The following is a 17,215-nucleotide window of genomic DNA, read 5'->3' as shown; positions in this document are numbered from 1 at the left end:
AAATATATCTTGATTTGTTCCTTGAATTATATAAAATAAATTGGAAATATTATAAGTGAATTTTACCTTTTAATTTACTATAGTGTTTTATTAAACTTTGATTATTAATAGCTCATGTCAGCACATGATAAGATGGGGTAGTGATAGTGTAACTCTAACCCACAAGAGTGTTATTGACTTTCAGAATACCATTAATTGAAATTGTTTCCCTCATCAATAAAAGCATCAAAATGAGGAACACCCGAGGAACAAATTGGACGAAAATAAACATCTCATTTCTTTTCTCATCAATTCATACATGTCGATAATTTGATAATTTAAAGGACGATAAGAATGAAATAAAAAAAATGATTATAGTAAAAATAAAATCCCATTTGGAAGTTGAACAGATGGACTTATTAATTTAAGCAAAAGAAAAGGAGTGAACACATTGAAGATTGAGTCAAATTTGGGCAGATGCTATCAGGAGCTTGGCTTGACTACTTGACCAACATTTGAGGCGCTCACCGGCCAATCCCTCATTTTCCATGTTGCCGGTGAGAATCCAAATACTACTATACTAAGTCAACGGACCACTAGGTCTAAGAAGTCTGTGCCACCCACTTGGACCATTCTTAAATTGGAATGGATATATTTAATTAGGCTTGGCCATGCCAACCAATTTCAAAAATCATGTCATGGTTGGCTTGAATATTTTCAATTTTAATGAATTGGAAAAAAGGGGTTTTTTTTTATTGAATTATTGGAGTAATATGAAATTACATTTTTCTTTAAATTTTCTAGGAACCAAATACAATAAATACAAGCCACTCAATTTTATTAATATGTTGACTTTTAGGTATGATTGGACGAATTAAAGGCTAATATGCATCAAATTCACCTTGTGTTAAATGCATATTGAGGTTGGTTTGGGAATTTCCCTTCCACATCAACTCCCCTAACAATTTGGGTCTAGCTCTCATAAGGTACGAGTCGAAAAAACCTATAATGAAATTTTGTAATAAATAAAAGGATTAATTTTATTTACCTCCCATAAAATTTTGGTTAAATGCACCTGATCCCGTTCCCCCTGTCCTTCTCATTTTATATTTTCACTTATTTTCCCTTTAATCCAAAATAAAAGAGGTATTTGATGAATTTTTAAACCAATAGACATTCATTATATTTAACTAAAATCTTAAAAGAGATGAGTGAAATCAACCATAAAATATCATTATATTCATAAATAAAAATTGTATTTTCCACGAGGCAAAGTAGAGGGTCATTCAAATCAACTCTTATTTTATTGGTTTGGTAGCAAAAGCGAGTAATTAAACAAACACGTTAAGGTTAGTGGGATACCTACTTATTTTTTGTTTTAATCGAAAAGTCAAAATTACAATTTTTTTTAAAAATATAATATCAATAAAAGTATACAGGTTATTGTATAAATTAAAATAGATTTTTATTATAAGTTTGACAAGATAACATTATTTTTCCCATTAAAAGGGCAACAGCCAACAAATTGATGCATGAGTGAGACCTGGCTAGATGATCAACATGTGAGTTGTCGACCAACCAATCCCTCATTTTTCATGATGTTCATGACAACCCAATTCTACCAACACCAATACAATGGACCACTTGCTTTAAGAAGTATGTGCTATCCATATGGGTCATATCTTTAAATTGAATGTGATGGGTAGGATGCAACTTGGAATCCAACCCAATCCTTCAAGTAGCCTTGTCATGGTTGGTCTGAATTTTTTTAATTTTTTATGTAATACAAAAAGGGTAAATTGTTTTGGTTCTTATTACTCAATTTTGGAGTAATATGAAGTATAGAAGCTTGGGAAATTTTTTTACTTCAAGAAAAATAGAAGAACCTTTTTTAATTACCAACTTAACTCAACTCAACCCATGGATACAATCCAGCTCAACTTAGATATCACTCACAAAATCAATTCAATATTTTGATTTTTAGGTGGATTAGATATTTAAGGATGACATTGAAACGAGTTTTTTTTGGATATCCGTCTCATCCTACCTCCTAATGGGATGGGATTGAGATAAATATAAATGGGTTGGACAAATTTGAGAATTCTTTTAAAATCCAGAACTTGCTTAAATATAATTTTGTCTTGTCTCGTCTTACATCGATTACATTAAATAAAAATAATTTTAATTGTTTTTTATTTTCAACTATATATATGTATCATATTATTTTTCATAAAAATAAATATTTATTTAGATATAAATTATGTTTATTGATTTATTTAAATGAATGAAATGAGATTGACATAAGGGTCACTCATCTCGAACCGTCTTAAAATGAATTAAAAGATTAATTCATTTTGGATTCATGTATTCAAATATTGAACCTAGACATAATGCAAACTTGAAATTGAGTTGAGAATTTTCATACATTAAATGATTTGAAAAATTGGATTCCTATGAGTTATCATGAATTATTAAATAAAAGCGCGGTTTCTTAATAAATAAAATAATTATTTGAAAGTCATATATTAATTATATCATAGGATAAGAGGTTAAAAGATATATCATTAAGCAATAATTCAATGTAAAATGATGACTCTTAAATTCACTCTAGTAATAAAATAAAAACGATAAACTCATCAACTTAATATAATTAACAATCAGAAAGGCTATAATTTTTTATTCTCGTAACGTGTAGATTGGAATCTAGGTGATTTTCCCACACATTCAATCTATATCAATCATATTATTTTTAAATTAAAATTATAGAATAAGAGGTTAAAAGATATATCATTAAGTAATAATTCAATATAAAATGATGACTCTTAAATTCACTTTAGAAATAAATAAAAAAACAATAAACTCATCGACTTAATATTATTAATAATCAAAAAGGCTATAATTTTTTATTCTCCCACACATTCAATCTATACCAATCATATTATTTTTAAATTAAAATTATAAAAGAAGAGATTAAAAGATATATCATTAAACAATAATTCGATATAAAATGATGACTCTTAAATTCACTTTAGTAATAAAATAAAAATGATAAACTCATCAACTTAATATAATTAATAATAAAAAAGGCTAAAATTTTTTATTCTCGTAACGTTCATATTAGAATCTAGGTGATTTTCCTATACACTTTATCTATACCAATCATATTATTTTTAAATTAAAATTATTCTATCTCAAACTCGATCCTAATCCGTCCAAATTTTGTCCATACCAATCTTAAACTCTGACTTTGACACGAATAGAATAGATGTAACCAACCCAAAATGCAAGACTAAACAAGGACTTCAAACTTACGCAAATAAAGTTAGGACTTAATTTATATCATAAGCTCTTAAAAAATTAATTTGGTATCGAGTTGGCATACCTGATTCATTCCATCCACTTGTAGGCCAAAATTGAATGACTCAACCTTTGGAGGGTGGCCACCGGAGATTCACCGGCATCCATCCTTCTAGCAGTCCTTGACTCCATCTCCGGTCAAACAAAAGAAGTCAGATTTCATGCTTTGAAAGGTTAGTCTTTACTCCCAATCTGAAAGGTCAAAGAGCCGCGTCTGATTCTCTCAGACTTTCTTCTTTCAAATTGTCAGTTCTTGGCCACCGGCGCCACTCCCAAAAATAATAATACCTAACGACTGTGGCATAAGAATGAATAAATCCCTTTTTCCGTCCGCATTCATTGAAACCAATTTTCTCCTTTCTTTTTTTTTTTTTCTTTTTTTTGCCTTGTTTCCTACTCCACCCGCACATTCAGGATTGGAAAAAAACAACATCGCTATTTACCAGTCCAGATTCAATGTACCTAGCCGACTGTCCACATGCGGACATCATGCGACATACGGGCATGGGTCATGGAGCCATGAATCTATGACCATAGCATGCATGCGTGGCATTCGAGGTATTTTCTAATTTTATTTTGGAAGGGGCTATAAATAAAGGACCGTCTGCTGCGTGAGATCTCGCGAAGCAGATAGAGGAGAGAGAGGGGAGAGAGAGAGAGAGAAAATTCCTAATTTGAAGCTTGAGGGTTCGCAGAAAACCCTAGTTTTCAATTCCTTTTGCATTCTCTCTTGTTTCTCTCTTAGCGTCTGCGCCTTCACACTCTTCATCACAAAACCTCTCTCCTTCGGGCTACGTTGCTGATTTTCTCTACAACCCGTTTTCTTGTAAGTAGTTTTCCTTTTTTGGTTTTTTGGTACTTGTTTTGCCGAAACGAAGGTTTTTTGTTAATGCATTGTGAGCACATGCGTTCCGTTTGTTTTCCGAGAAATCGGAGGGAATGGGAATGCAGGATTGTCCAGAGTATTAATACGGAATGCTGCTAAACTAAATCGGTGTATTTGATTTTATTTCTTTCTCGGAGCTTAAAATCATGAGGAAATCCAATAAATTTTGATTTTTTTTTTTTTTTTTTGGCTTTTGGTACATTTTTCCGGCAAACAAACGGAAAGTCTATTCAATACTGATGGGTAGATGGTCTACCATCTACAGTTAAACCGTCTTTTTTTCTCCTGTTTCCATTTTTGGTTGGTGATAATAAATAACCTCCTCGTGAAGCCTGAACGCTGCTGCTTTTGGAAATTCTTTAATGTTTCTGGAACCTTTGTGCCCAAAATGACCCATTAGCAATTTTTTTAGATTTCTTTAATTTGTATGCGGTTCGCTGTTAGCCATCCTTTTCTTTCTGTTTTTCATTCAAATTGATCTTTATCAAAACTTCTCATTGATTTTCCGACAATGGGGTTTTTACTAATTCCAAATCAATTTCCCTCTTTACATTTCCTTGTGATTTGAATAGGAGGAAAATTTAAGTGGAGTCACCGAAACATTTGTGCTCCCTTATTTTTATATGCATAGCGGTCATGGATGACAACTAGAGTGGTTGTCGTTAGATGGAATCTGACATGAACCCTGTTGAAAGTAAGAATCTGGTTGTAATTGCTGAACTATTGTCAAAGTCAGATACGTGGGAACTAGTGTCAAACACCATAGTGATCGGTGTTTGACACCAATTTTTGGTAATATGAAGAACCTACATGACATAGATAGATTGTTTGAGTTTGGATTTTTAACGGTTATAGACACATCTTACCCTGTTATCAAACGTCAGAGTCCACTACTCAACATGTGATTCAAACTTGGTTTCGATGTAGTCAACACGGTCCACCATTTCAGCTATCTGCAGCTGAAGTCAACCTTCATTTTGGCCCTGTTTATTTGTATTTGAATTGTGTAGACCTTCTCTGACAGTGTAGTAATGGAACTATAATTTTCAGGAGTTATATACAATCATGGTGTTGTGGGTTTTTGGCTATGGTTCTTTGGTATGGAACCCAGGATTTGATTATGATGAGAAGGTGATTGGCTTTATCAAGGATTACAAGCGTGTTTTTGATCTTGGTAAGTTGATTGTTGGTTTATGATAATTTGTTACGATTTCATTCTGAAGTTGGTATCCTATGATTCGACCTGGACTTATTGTTGCTGATATGCACCTGTCTTTTTATTGGCAGCATGCGTTGATCACAGAGGTACACCAGAACACCCTGCAAGAACTTGCACATTGGAACAAAGTGAAGGAGCCATATGCGTAAGTAGAACCTAGTAGTAATAAAAATTGTTCAATTTTATTTATTCTGTGGACATCAATTTCTTCTCTTATACTGATTCATAAATTCTTCTATCAGTGGGGTGCTGCTTTTTGTGTTCGTGGTGGCCCTGAGAAGGAGAGACTGGCTATGGAGGTACACCAATTAAACAATCGGTAAAATTGGAGATGGGCAGTGTGCGAGCCACATTTAAATTTACCATGATTGCTCTAAAGACACCCAGCACTATTTTCCTCTTAGATCCAAAATTGCCTTACCCAAAATTCCCTCCACCAGGGCTTGTATCCTCTTTTTGTCTCTTCCCCTGCATGCGCCAAGTGACCATATATATATATATATATATATATATTCGCCTAGACAAATAAAAGGACTTGTGTCTTTGTCATCCTTTTTCCACCACATGATCAAGTGGCGAAGCATTGTTCATCTTTTTTGAGTCATGTCATATTAGCTTTTAATTAAGAATGACATATCCCTTTTTGTTTTGTAGTATTTGGAACGGAGAGAGTGCGAGTATGATTGTAAGACTCTTGTAGATTTCTACAAGGTGAGGTCATGCCTTGGTTTATTGGACCTATGTATTTATTTCTTCTTTGTTCTGGTTTCCTTACATACGGTTTTTTTAATTCAGGAAGGGAATACCTCGGCTCCGGCTTTAACAGGAATTATAGTGTAAGTGGACCTTTCTATGATTCCTCCCTTGCATTTCACTTCATTTGAAGTTAAGTGCAGTCCCTAAATGTGTCCTCTTTCACTATTTGCAGTTTTACTTCCACTCCTGACAAAGTATCAAACAAGTACTACCTTGGCCCAGCCCCATTAGAGGATATGGCCAGGTAAAGTCCATCTCATGTTTGCCCCCTTCCTCTTCAAGCTTTTTGTCTTTAATTATTCTCTTCTGATTTCTCAATAAACTTTTCAGGCAAATTGCAACTGCTGTGGGGCCATGTGGGAATAACAGAGACTATCTTTTCTTGTTAGAGAAGGCCATGTTTGATATTGGTAAGAATATGAATATGAATTAAGCACAGGCATATCCCATTTGTCTGGTTTTGTACATGAGTGAGTGAGTTTGGTGAATGGATGAACAGGTCATGAGGATGACATGGTGATAGAGCTGGCCAATGAAGTGAGGAAGGTGCTGGGAATGGTGGGAAAAGGATCAGTCAAAGAGAAGAAATTGGTAGGGCTTCCCCATCTTCTACCAGCTCATATGTCGGCCATTCAACTGCATCTCCTCCCAGAAGTCATTACCCTGGACTCCTAATTACACAAGGCAAACAACTGAAGAGAAGGATCAGAAGTAGAAGAAAAGAGAAAAAGAAAGCGGCTCTCTAACTGGACTGTTACCCCTATTCCTACACCTTTTTTCTGAGTAGAGAACAATATTTTCTGTTGTTTGGCAGTCTTAAGTTACTATTTAGATTAGGTGTGTGGGGGTGTGAGACCCCAAAAGGAAAAATGTTTCTTTAAATCAAGAGAATTACTAACCTCACCAATGAACTGTTTCATGCTACTTTTTCTCATTTGATGGAAAGTTGACAAATCAGTACTGTCCAAACTCCAAAGAAGAAAATGGGTCGAGACTTGAGAGTAGTTCACCGTGAGAGCGCTAATATTTCAACTAAAAATATCATACATATTTAACAGCCCTCTTGCAGTTGCAGTAAATCAATTAAAATGATCTATTGTTTAGGGAATGGTTCCGGAAAGTCTGAAGGATAAAGCTCTAGGCTATGTGAGAGAAGAAGATAAAAGTGGAAAAACAAACAATAAATTAATTATTTTTATATATTATTATTATTTTTTTTTACGGATTTAACTATTTTATATAAAGATTAAATAAATTAAAAATATACTATTTTCTTAATTATTTTATTTTATTTATTTTTTCATAATAAAGCCAAAGGTTAATTTCATTGAGACCACATTTTTAAAAAATAAAATTTACTTTTTAAAAAATTATTAAACACTCCTATCTAAAATATTTTATTCAAAAATTTTTCAAAAAAAATAATTTGATAAACAAAATAAATTTATAGTAGTACAAATTTTGAAATTAATGATGGTTAAACGTATTTATGTCAAACCTCAACGAGATCTCAATAAAATTAACCCTAAAATCAAGGTTAAGAAAATCATTTTCCTTATCATCTTATTTCTTTTCCTGATTAGTATATCTATACTAATGAGTATTTCTATAATGTCGATTATGTCTTATGAAAAACAGTCTTGAGGAATTGGTAGCCAAATTTTAGAGAAATTTTTTTCTATTTTAAGAATTTATATAAAAGAATACTTTTCTTGATTTTATGAAAATATTACGTACTATTAACTAATATACAATTAAAAAATTCCTAACCTATTCTTCGTGTTTCTAATTATTCCTCAAAACACTCTTCAGAGAATTCTTAAAAGCACTTTAAACTTATTTTTAAAAATTCTTAAATTCTTAGAAGACCGTTTTCTACTTTAAATAAATAATAATAATAATATAATAAAATAAAAAGACCTATTTTCGACAGAATATGTTCTTAGTTGATTTCCACGCGAGATACCTTATGACTTTTTGTACACCTTTTGGCTCATGAGAAGAACCCGGCCCACCTGAGGAAAAGAAGCCCAAAGTGACTTGTTGGAGAAGTCAGTCGGTTCTCTGGAAAATGGGATGAAAGAGGCTGATTTCATTTAATTATAGTATTCTACGCTGAGTTAGGGTTGTGAGAACTGAGAAGTGAGTGAATTTTGAAAGTTGGGTGAAGTTGAAAGCAAGAAGAGTAGCAATGGACCTGAATGCACCGCACACCATGGGAACGACTATCATCGGAGTCACCTACAATGGTGGTGTCGTCCTCGGCGCCGACTCCAGAACCAGCACTGGTACCCTCCTCGTTTTATTTTCTTAAATTCTCTGTTTGGTTGCTGAGAAAAGAAAGAGAATATGTAAAATAAAAAGTTTGGATTCTTTTTTAAATTTCTTTATTCGGTGTATCCAAAAAAAAAAAAAAAATCCATCCGACTGAAGACTAATAGAACGATTGGGTGTTGTTGATTGGGCTCTTTGATTTTCTAGCCAGGAAAATTTATTTTCCCGGATAAAAAGGATAGAATTCCAGGTCAATAGGGATACGCGTAATTTTCCTCAAATTTCCCAGTCAAATATCCATTGTCTCAAAAGCATCCTAGAAGAAGGAGATTAAAAATGATTTTCGGGAAAATTTTCCGTTTAAACAAACATGGCCGGAGTGAAATAAGAATTCCAAAAAAAAATAAGAACAGACAACCTAGAACCCACTTTTGAATGCAAGATTCTGTTAAAGTTTGGAACTTTTCTGTAGCGTTTGATGCAATATATTTATGTTGGGGTTGCTAGGAATGTATGTCGCTAACAGAGCATCGGACAAAATCACGCAGCTGACAGATAATGTCTACATTTGTCGCTCTGGATCGGTACTCCTCTTTTCGAATCATTAACTTACCCTTCAGCTGTGATCAAATCGTTTAACTCTCTATAACATTAAGAATTGATCTAAAACATGTTCAACTTCATGGTGATTGTGATCTGTGTGACCTCGGTTTCTAAGTAATCGTAGTATTATTGAAATCTGCCCTAAGGAGACTCTTGGGTGCTTCAGAATGTATATCAATTTGGAATCATCATGAAGGGACTTTGAGTACTATTAAGTAGGTATACTTCTTCGAAGTGCTATTCTGATATCTGGGTTGTTTCCATACGTGCGCTTAACAGGCATTGTAGCTCATCAATATTCACATTTCTGCTCCATAACTGAGAAATTCAGGGCCAAGAGATTTGAACTGTAGTTGACTTAAGCCCTTATCAATTCATACTTTCCTCTTAAACTAGCATAGAATGAACACCGTGTTTTTTATATTTGTTGTGCGTTATGGAACAATAACATAATGTAGTTTCTTTTTTGTTCCTCATGCTAATAATGTTTCTGTTGGCTTAGGGATGAATTCCATGTATTATATTTCACCCATGGATTATTTACACATCTGCCTTTTGCAGGCTGCAGATTCTCAGATTGTCTCTGATTATGTGCGTTACTTTCTTCATCAACACACGTGAGTACTTTTCTTCTTCCTCTTCAAAGATTGCCTGCCTAATGTGTTTCTAGTTTAATTAGTCATGATTTGCTAAATTACTTCTCTGGATTTCTCCTTTTATTCAGTTTTATGGTTTGTTTTCATAGGGTTTTTTTTTTTTTTTTTTTAATTTCCCTTTTCTTTTCTAATTTGGGTAAAGTAAAACTTGCCGTGTCCTGAGAGTTATTTGAGATGATGTTTCATTTGTTGGGCTATATCTGCTATTTAGCCATACTCTTGCAAGAGTTAACTAGCACGTGTTTCACCTTTCTTGGAAGTTTAGAAGTGATTTTCTCGAGAGAACTATGCAATGATATGATATTTTATCTATTCTGTAATGGCTATGGCACTAGGTCATCCAATGTTGTACCAGCTAGCAAGAAAACCCATGTCAGTTCTTGCTGCATCATTCTATGTATTCATATTGCAGGCATTGATTCAATCCCGTAGAATTAAGTGGCATTGGCTTTTCATTTTGTGTTATTTATTAGAGGCTATGCATCACAAGTTCACATGCTAATATGTCTGCATTTGGTGAAGATTGGAGATGTCATTTTGCGTCATTTGGCATTTATTGCCATGCAATATTTGGGATATTAGCTAACTTGAAGCCACAATCATACCTGTTTTTAAGTAAACAATTATCTTCTTGTGCAGGATACAGCTTGAGCAGCCTGCGACTGTCAAAGTTGCTGCAAACCTTGTCAGGCTTGTATCATATAATAACAAGGTTTGAGTTTGAATTGAGAATGTGTCTAATCTTAATGGTTGGTTTAGGGGATGTGTCTTTGCTTTTATGATCTTATAATACAACTGATAAGATACTGAATCAAAAACTAGGAAAGAGATACACATACACCCAATGATAATATATGCTCAGGATATTTGAATTTAGATTGTAAAGGGATAAGAATTGGCTCTATCATTGATGTTTTCACTTGATTTTATTGGTGTTTTCTGGGCTTGGCAGAACATGCTAGAGACTGGCTTAATAGTTGGTGGATGGGATAAGTATGAAGGTGGTAAAATATATGCAATCCCTCTTGGAGGAACAATTATAGAGCAGCCTTTTGCTATTGGAGGTATTTTTGTCTATTTTTAAACTTCTCATCCTCTGTACCTTCTGGTGGAGACGATTTGGTTTCTCACACACTGGCAAAACATGTTGCAAGGGAACTGATATTATTTGAGTCTTCTCATATGGTCTTTTGACACAGTTCTTTTATTTATTGTACTATGGCATTTGCAAGTCTGCTTTCGTATTTTTACCTGAAATTCTATGCTTCAGCCTAATAATAACAAGCCCTTTCATCACAGGTTCTGGCTCCACTTACTTGTATGGATTTTTTGACCAAGCATGGAAAGAGGGAATGACAAAGGATGAAGCTGAGGTATGCAGGTTCTACCAATACATTTTTTCCATGGATTTTAGCTTGAATTCAAGTTTTTGTGTTTAACAAATACCTGGTGTTTCATTGCAGCAATTAGTGGTTAAGGCAGTCTCTCTTGCCATTGCTCGTGATGGAGCTAGCGGTGGTGTCATCCGTACTGTCATTGTAATAAACTATTTCATTATTTGTATTTCTAAATTCCAAGGTGGCCTTGCTTAAACATGCTCTTAACCCTCTTCCCTCTCTACCTTATTTGCAGATAAACTCTGAAGGAGTGACAAGAAACTTCTACCCAGGTGATTCACTTCCACTGTGGCACGAGGAGTTGCCACCTCAGAATTCATTGCTGGAACTACTGCACTCTTCTAGTCCTGAGCCAATGAACGTGTAATATCAGACCAACTACATACCAATTACTGTCCGCTCACCACTTGATCATTTTAATTTTACCAATCGGGACAGTAATTGTATATGCACTAGCTCTGCTTTATATCCATAAATATCAAATTTGCAGTTGAATGTTTTGGAAGCATTTTCAAGTCATTCTATTTCAGTTAAGAAAAAACCTCAGATTTTGTGGTATGTGCATTTTATCATGTTCTCTCCGTTTTATCAGGTTTGTATGGAAATATTCTTCCCAAGCTCCTTAAGTTCCCTCCCCCTTTGGATCCTGCCAATTGTCGATCATAACGAGTCATTACCAGTGAAAACAGTTTAAGAAAAATACCCTGGCATTTCAAAGTGCAATGTTGAAAATGGATGGCAATATACCAAGACATGGTTTAGAAACATTTTTTAACTGGGAAATAAACAATGATGTTAAGACATGGGGGGGTTGTCACTGCCCTGCTGAAAGAAGGTTTCATAAGTGGCAACTCTTGGCAGTGATTCAGGCAGCTCTAGTTCTTCCACAAAACTCATGGTCATCTTCACAAAGTCCTCCATGTGTACACTTTTCCATTGCTTGAAAATTAAAGACACAAAATATAGAGAAAAAGTCAATAGAAAACCCATACATGAATGAGGTTAAACAATCTCTTAAGAACAGAACTAAAATGGATATGAACCCTAGACCTCTGCGCTGTTGACTTCATGATCATGCAAATTCACCATTCAGTAGTATGGAAAAGAGATCTTCATATATATCTTTCAATTACTAATGAATGAAAATTTATTTTGGAATGGATATTCGTTTTATTTATATGGCATTTAAAAGTATTAAAATGTTTTAATAATCAATATACATAGGTTCATTGCTGCCCTAGACCCCAAATTCAAGCAATCTCATTTCTGTACTATGCATCAACTTGATTGTCTGAGAACGTTGAAGAAAGAAAACAAATGAGGGTGATATAAACAGGTAAAAAGAGTGACCACTTTACCTCAAAATCCCAATCTCCATACAGGTTCGTATCATTACTATTTCCCCAAACATAAGCTTTGGCCTGTAACTTCTCAGGACCATCCTGCAAACCACATCCCACAGTTCACCATTTTTAGCAATGCTATAATAAGCACAAACACCTTGAACAAGTAATGAATATCTTACAATATTTTATCAAAGGCTAAAATGGAAGATCATATCAGAAATTCCCACGCAGGGTGTTGCATAAGGAGTTTAAATTCCAAAAATTAAAATTCAGTCAGTTCTAAACTCCATTGAGTAGGGTCATCCACCAAAGGGCTCCATCAATCAATAGAATGGTTTCCCATCGGTAGGAACTAGAAAGGTTTCAACTTGTTCTACATAAATCCTCCATGTACTACTTCCCATCATGCTATTGATGCAATATTGGGGAAGATGCACACAAAGAATTTAAGATTTAGTTCAATTCCACTTACCATCAAAGAAACCTCCACAGTGTGCCGGTCATATTCAACATCCTCAAATGTATCTAAAATATTCAATTCAGGATCTGTGACACCCAAAAGGACCTGCAGCAAAATTTTAATGACAAACTAATAATAATCAGTTTTGTAAGTCATATTAAATTTAGCTAAGCATACAAGTCAGATTTGCATGAACAAACACCTAACAACTATGATTCCTGTTCAGATATGGAGGAGATCAGATGGGGCTATTGGAGTCATGAACTACTTGACAAAAACATTCAATCCTAGGCCACAAATGGATTATTTGTATATTAAAGTGCAGAAGAAAATAAAACATTTCCTCATTGGCAATTCACGGTATTTAGCCCTTATTTTATGGTTCTTGGTATAGATGAAGTCTGCCAATGCCAAGCCACAGAATCATATATCAATTCTTTGGGGGGAAATTGAGAAAGGACTTTGGGTAACATTTGACAAAACTAAGGCTACATATGGTTCCAAGAAATTTTCCAGGAAAACATAGAGGAAAGAAAATTGAGACGAAAAGTAGAAATTATAGGAAAATTAAAATAAATTTAAAGTCAATAAATTACTTCAATATACCATTTCAAACTTATTTCACTTAATTTAATTCTTCTATATAAAAGATTAAATAATTTGAAAATACATGGGAAAACCTAATATGAAAAAAATCATTTTCCTTAATATTTTTTTTTCCTTACTACTTTCTTGGAAGCAAACATGAAGGAAGTGGTAAAAATTATTTATAATGTAATTTATTGTGCAAAAACATGGAATGCATGATGTAATTTCATTTCTAAACATCAATAAGACTTCAACAAAATATAGCAAGCTCACATGAATGGATGTCAATGATAAAGATAGAAATAGGAAGTTAGGTCTTTAAAATTAAAGTATGCTTTATCTACTATGCAGCTATTAACCAAAATGGATGATGCCACAGACCCTTCCTGTAACTTTCTTGTTCTCTACTGGTAGAATTGCGGGATAAACACGTCCTTTGATGCTAAACCTATGGCTGCAAGTTAGAACCAATTCAAAGTGAACCAGTGAGAGAATAAATGACCTTACCAAGTTACATCTGGAAAATGATAATAGCTAAAGAATGAGGATGCTGGAGCTATGCACAATCACATCATACATGATAGTAACAATTCATGTTTCTTGAATTCTTTAATTAAAAAACAGAATCAAAAGCATCCCAACAAAGGGATTAGATATCCTTCAGAAGAAGCCACACCAAAAGAGTTAAAGAGCTAAAACAGAAGAGCAGTGGATACAAAGCTAACCCAACAAAAACTACCAACTCTAGGGGGGAAAATCCTTTGGCAAAGCTCATAAGCTGGCCGCTAGATTAAAGGAATGCCTCTGCTTCACTCAATACCACTTTCTTACAAATATCATATTCCCTTGATATAACTTATCCTCAGATTTTAGAGTTCCCCAATATCAAAATGCAATGACCCAAAGGTGCAGGAACACAAGATCCTGCCTTTTCATCCCTCTAATAAAACCCCCTAAACAAATAATAAAGAGTAAGGAGATAATTTTCTGTGATTACCTTTTCCTCCGGTTTCTCAGCAACCAATCAGATAAAACAAATAAGGAAAAATCAAACAGACAAGCTTAAGGCTATCCTCGATTTCATTTTTTTCTGAAAAACACGAAATCAGTTATCAAAGCAAGGAAGTGTAAATCCAAACAGTCCCTAATCGATTCTAGAACACGATCAAGCTCCATTTCTTGTTTGTAAGAGCAAAAATTGAAAATATAGCAATATCCATTCAAATTATTCTCCAAGACCAACAACAGCGGTATGAAAAGCAAATCAAATGAAGCTAAAACCAGAATCGAGATTGAGAAATCACAAGTCCAAAATCCAAACGAGAAAACAAGAGAAAGAGTGAATGGAGAGACTGACAAGTTGTGGAGGACGGCTGCGGAGGACTGAGGAACGCGGTTCAGGAGAACAGCGACGACCTCGTCGGCCAAAAGGCTTCCGTAGACGAAGACGGCGTGAAGATTCTGAGGAGCTGAAGAAGCCATAGCCATTTCCTGAATGTAATCTCCTGATTCAGTCCACATCCTCCATATTTATAGGAATCCCAAAAGATTCCCTACGGCCTCCTACACGTCATTATTTGAAATTGGAAAAGTCCTGAAGTACTGAATGTGAATACATCGAACCTTCAATCAGGACCGTTGAAAGTTCAGATTAAAGAAATACATGATATCAAAGGATCATAATAAAGAAATGAAAAACAAAAACAAAATAATAAAATTTTTGAAATAATTCATTTTTTATATTTTTAATTTAATATTTCGTTAAATTTCAATCAAATTTTTATTTCTATAATATTATATAGTTTGGGAATTATTGAAGAATTAATGCAAATTTTTGTACACAACATTACAAAAATTAGATCTACTTGTATTTGGACCATTTTTTTATTTATGTTACTTAAGAAAAAAAAAAAGGGTTAATTTAATTGATTTATTTTATATTTTAAATTTTTCGGGTGTGTTAGTAAAATTTACTACTTATTACTTAATAATTTAAGTTAACTTTAAATTAAATTATATTATCAATTTAAAATTTATTAGTTAATTTTTATATTAAGTATTAAGATTGATTGATAAAATTTATTTTAAATTATCAAATTAATATATTTTTTCTCATAAATTATAATTAGGATAAAAGATATCGAGTAACAATGGAAATCATAAAATAGCAAAGAAGATCGTGAAAATAATTAAGATAAATGAAGACAAAAAATTAAAATAAAGATATAAACTTAAAAAATAAATTATGTTGTAAATGAAAGGGTAGTGAATGACCACATTGATGGTCATTATGAACTCCATTTACTCATCTTTAAGATGAGTAATGGGAGTTCATATTATGAAGCCTATAAAAGGCTTCTTACCCCCCTCCCCCCCCCTGTAAAAGCATCACGAGAAAGAAAGAAAGTTCTTCCTCTCATTCTCTCTCTCTCTCTTTTTCTTTCACTTTCTCAATTCTTTTCTTTGATTCCTTCTTCCATATTATATATCAAAGTAAGATATATTTTATCTCTACTACTTTGATTTGCATTATATTTGTCTTTGTTTTACAACACGTTATCAACACGAATTGCTCTGAAGGTAATTCTCGTATCTTAAACTTGAAGTTATTTATATAAAATAAAATTTTACATATTTATATTATTGTTGATTTGTTTTGTTACATATTGTTAAAAGTTATAAACAAATTATTTGATTTTGTTTATAATCAAAGTTATACCAATGCTTTCAAGTTATTATAACTGATTTTTAATAATATTGTTTTGTCATATATATGAAGTTATTTGACAATGTCGAATATCACAAAACTCGAATTTGTGGCACTTGACATTTCGGGAAAGAACTATCTATCTTGGATCCTTGATGTTGAATTACATCTTGATGCAATGAACCTTGAAGCTACGATCAAACAAGAAAATCAAGCATCCCTATAGGATCGCGCAAAAGCATTGATTTTCCTTCGCCATCACCTCCATGAAGGTTTAAAAAATGAGTATCTTACAGTAAAGGACCCATTTACTCTATGGAGTAATTTGAAAGAAAGATATGACCACCAGAAAACTGTGATTCTCCCAAAAGCTCGATATGATTGGATGCATCTAAGGTTGCAAGATTTTAAAACTGTTGGTGAATACAACTCTGCACTTTTCAAAATCAGCTCTCAATTAAAGCTGTGTGGAGAAAAAATCACAGAGGAAGACATGTTAGAGAAAACTTTTACTACGTTTCATGCCTCGAATGTGCTCCTGCAGCAGCAATATCGAGAGCGTAGATTTACAAAATATTCTGAATTAATATCATGTCTTCTTGTTGCTGAACAAAATAATGAGCTTTTGATGAGAAATCACCAGTCTCGTCCAACTGGATCTGAACCATTCCTGAAGTGAATGCAATATCGTCCCAAACTCGTGGACGTGGACGAGGACGAGGACGTGGTCGTGGTCGTGGAAGAAATCCCCGATACCATGGTTCATATAGTAATAATTCTCAGAAAATGAAGCCTCATTGCACCACCAGAAGTGGAACAATACTGAGACAATACAAGAAATGGGAAGCGTATACAAGATAAACCTCCTAAGAACCATGAGAATAATTGTTATAGATGTGGTATGAAGGGGCATTGGTCGCGTACCTATCGTATGCCAAACATTTGGTCGACCTTTACCAAGCATCAATAAAAGCTAAAGGAAAAGAG

General features: G+C 33.7%; 3 protein-coding genes across 3 annotated transcripts; 2 read left to right on the top strand and 1 right to left on the bottom strand.

Annotated features, from left to right (window-relative positions):
* Positions 1-3,964: 3,964 nt before the first annotated feature.
* LOC117911979 (gamma-glutamylcyclotransferase 2-1-like) lies at positions 3,965-7,151 on the top strand. Its single transcript, XM_034826377.1, has 9 exons — positions 3,965-4,162; positions 5,273-5,396; positions 5,510-5,586; positions 5,684-5,740; positions 6,096-6,152; positions 6,237-6,277; positions 6,370-6,441; positions 6,528-6,607; positions 6,697-7,151. Exons 2-9 carry the CDS (start codon positions 5,288-5,290, stop codon positions 6,870-6,872), a joined length of 669 nt encoding a protein of 222 aa, XP_034682268.1. The 5' UTR covers positions 3,965-4,162; positions 5,273-5,287; the 3' UTR covers positions 6,873-7,151.
* Positions 7,152-8,223: 1,072 nt separating this feature from the next.
* Positions 8,224-11,685, top strand: LOC117913514 (proteasome subunit beta type-6). Its single transcript, XM_034828508.1, has 8 exons — positions 8,224-8,485; positions 8,979-9,055; positions 9,636-9,691; positions 10,370-10,442; positions 10,683-10,794; positions 11,030-11,103; positions 11,194-11,268; positions 11,363-11,685. Exons 1-8 carry the CDS (start codon positions 8,389-8,391, stop codon positions 11,492-11,494), a joined length of 696 nt encoding a protein of 231 aa, XP_034684399.1. The 5' UTR covers positions 8,224-8,388; the 3' UTR covers positions 11,495-11,685.
* Positions 11,686-11,816: 131 nt separating this feature from the next.
* On the bottom strand, positions 11,817-15,031 carry LOC117913515 (AIG2-like protein D). The gene is made up of 5 exons (XM_034828509.1): positions 14,879-15,031; positions 13,903-13,975; positions 12,946-13,038; positions 12,486-12,569; positions 11,817-12,066 (listed from the first exon to the last, which is right to left on the bottom strand). The coding sequence occupies exons 1-5, from the start codon at positions 15,007-15,009 to the stop codon at positions 11,923-11,925; spliced, it is 525 nt and encodes a 174-aa protein (XP_034684400.1). The 5' UTR covers positions 15,010-15,031; the 3' UTR covers positions 11,817-11,922.
* Positions 15,032-17,215: the final 2,184 nt, after the last annotated feature.

This window comes from Vitis riparia, chromosome 4, assembly GCF_004353265.1.
Source record: "Vitis riparia cultivar Riparia Gloire de Montpellier isolate 1030 chromosome 4, EGFV_Vit.rip_1.0, whole genome shotgun sequence".
NCBI classification, from domain to species: Eukaryota; Viridiplantae; Streptophyta; class Magnoliopsida; order Vitales; family Vitaceae; genus Vitis; species Vitis riparia.
Note: the sequence above shows the minus strand (reverse complement) of the source record. Positions and strands in the feature narration are given on the sequence as shown.

Excerpts from the sequence above, each read along its gene's own strand:
- LOC117911979 (XM_034826377.1), top strand. The coding sequence starts at position 5,288 with ATGGTGTTGTGGGTTTTTGGCTATGGTTCTTTGGTATGGAACCCAGGA. Across the intron at positions 5,587-5,683 it reads AAAGTGAAGGAGCCATATGC|TGGGGTGCTGCTTTTTGTGT; the intron begins GTAAGTAGAACC and ends TTCTTCTATCAG. Across the intron at positions 5,741-6,095 it reads AGGAGAGACTGGCTATGGAG|TATTTGGAACGGAGAGAGTG; the intron begins GTACACCAATTA and ends TTTGTTTTGTAG.
- LOC117913514 (XM_034828508.1), top strand. The coding sequence starts at position 8,389 with ATGGACCTGAATGCACCGCACACCATGGGAACGACTATCATCGGAGTC. Across the intron at positions 9,056-9,635 it reads ACATTTGTCGCTCTGGATCG|GCTGCAGATTCTCAGATTGT; the intron begins GTACTCCTCTTT and ends TGCCTTTTGCAG. Across the intron at positions 9,692-10,369 it reads TACTTTCTTCATCAACACAC|GATACAGCTTGAGCAGCCTG; the intron begins GTGAGTACTTTT and ends CTTCTTGTGCAG.
- LOC117913515 (XM_034828509.1), bottom strand. The coding sequence starts at position 15,009 with ATGGCTATGGCTTCTTCAGCTCCTCAGAATCTTCACGCCGTCTTCGTC. Across the intron at positions 13,039-13,902 it reads ACAAGAAAGTTACAGGAAGG|GTCCTTTTGGGTGTCACAGA; the intron begins GTCTGTGGCATC and ends ATTTTGCTGCAG. Across the intron at positions 12,570-12,945 it reads CTGTGGAGGTTTCTTTGATG|GATGGTCCTGAGAAGTTACA; the intron begins GTAAGTGGAATT and ends TGTGGTTTGCAG.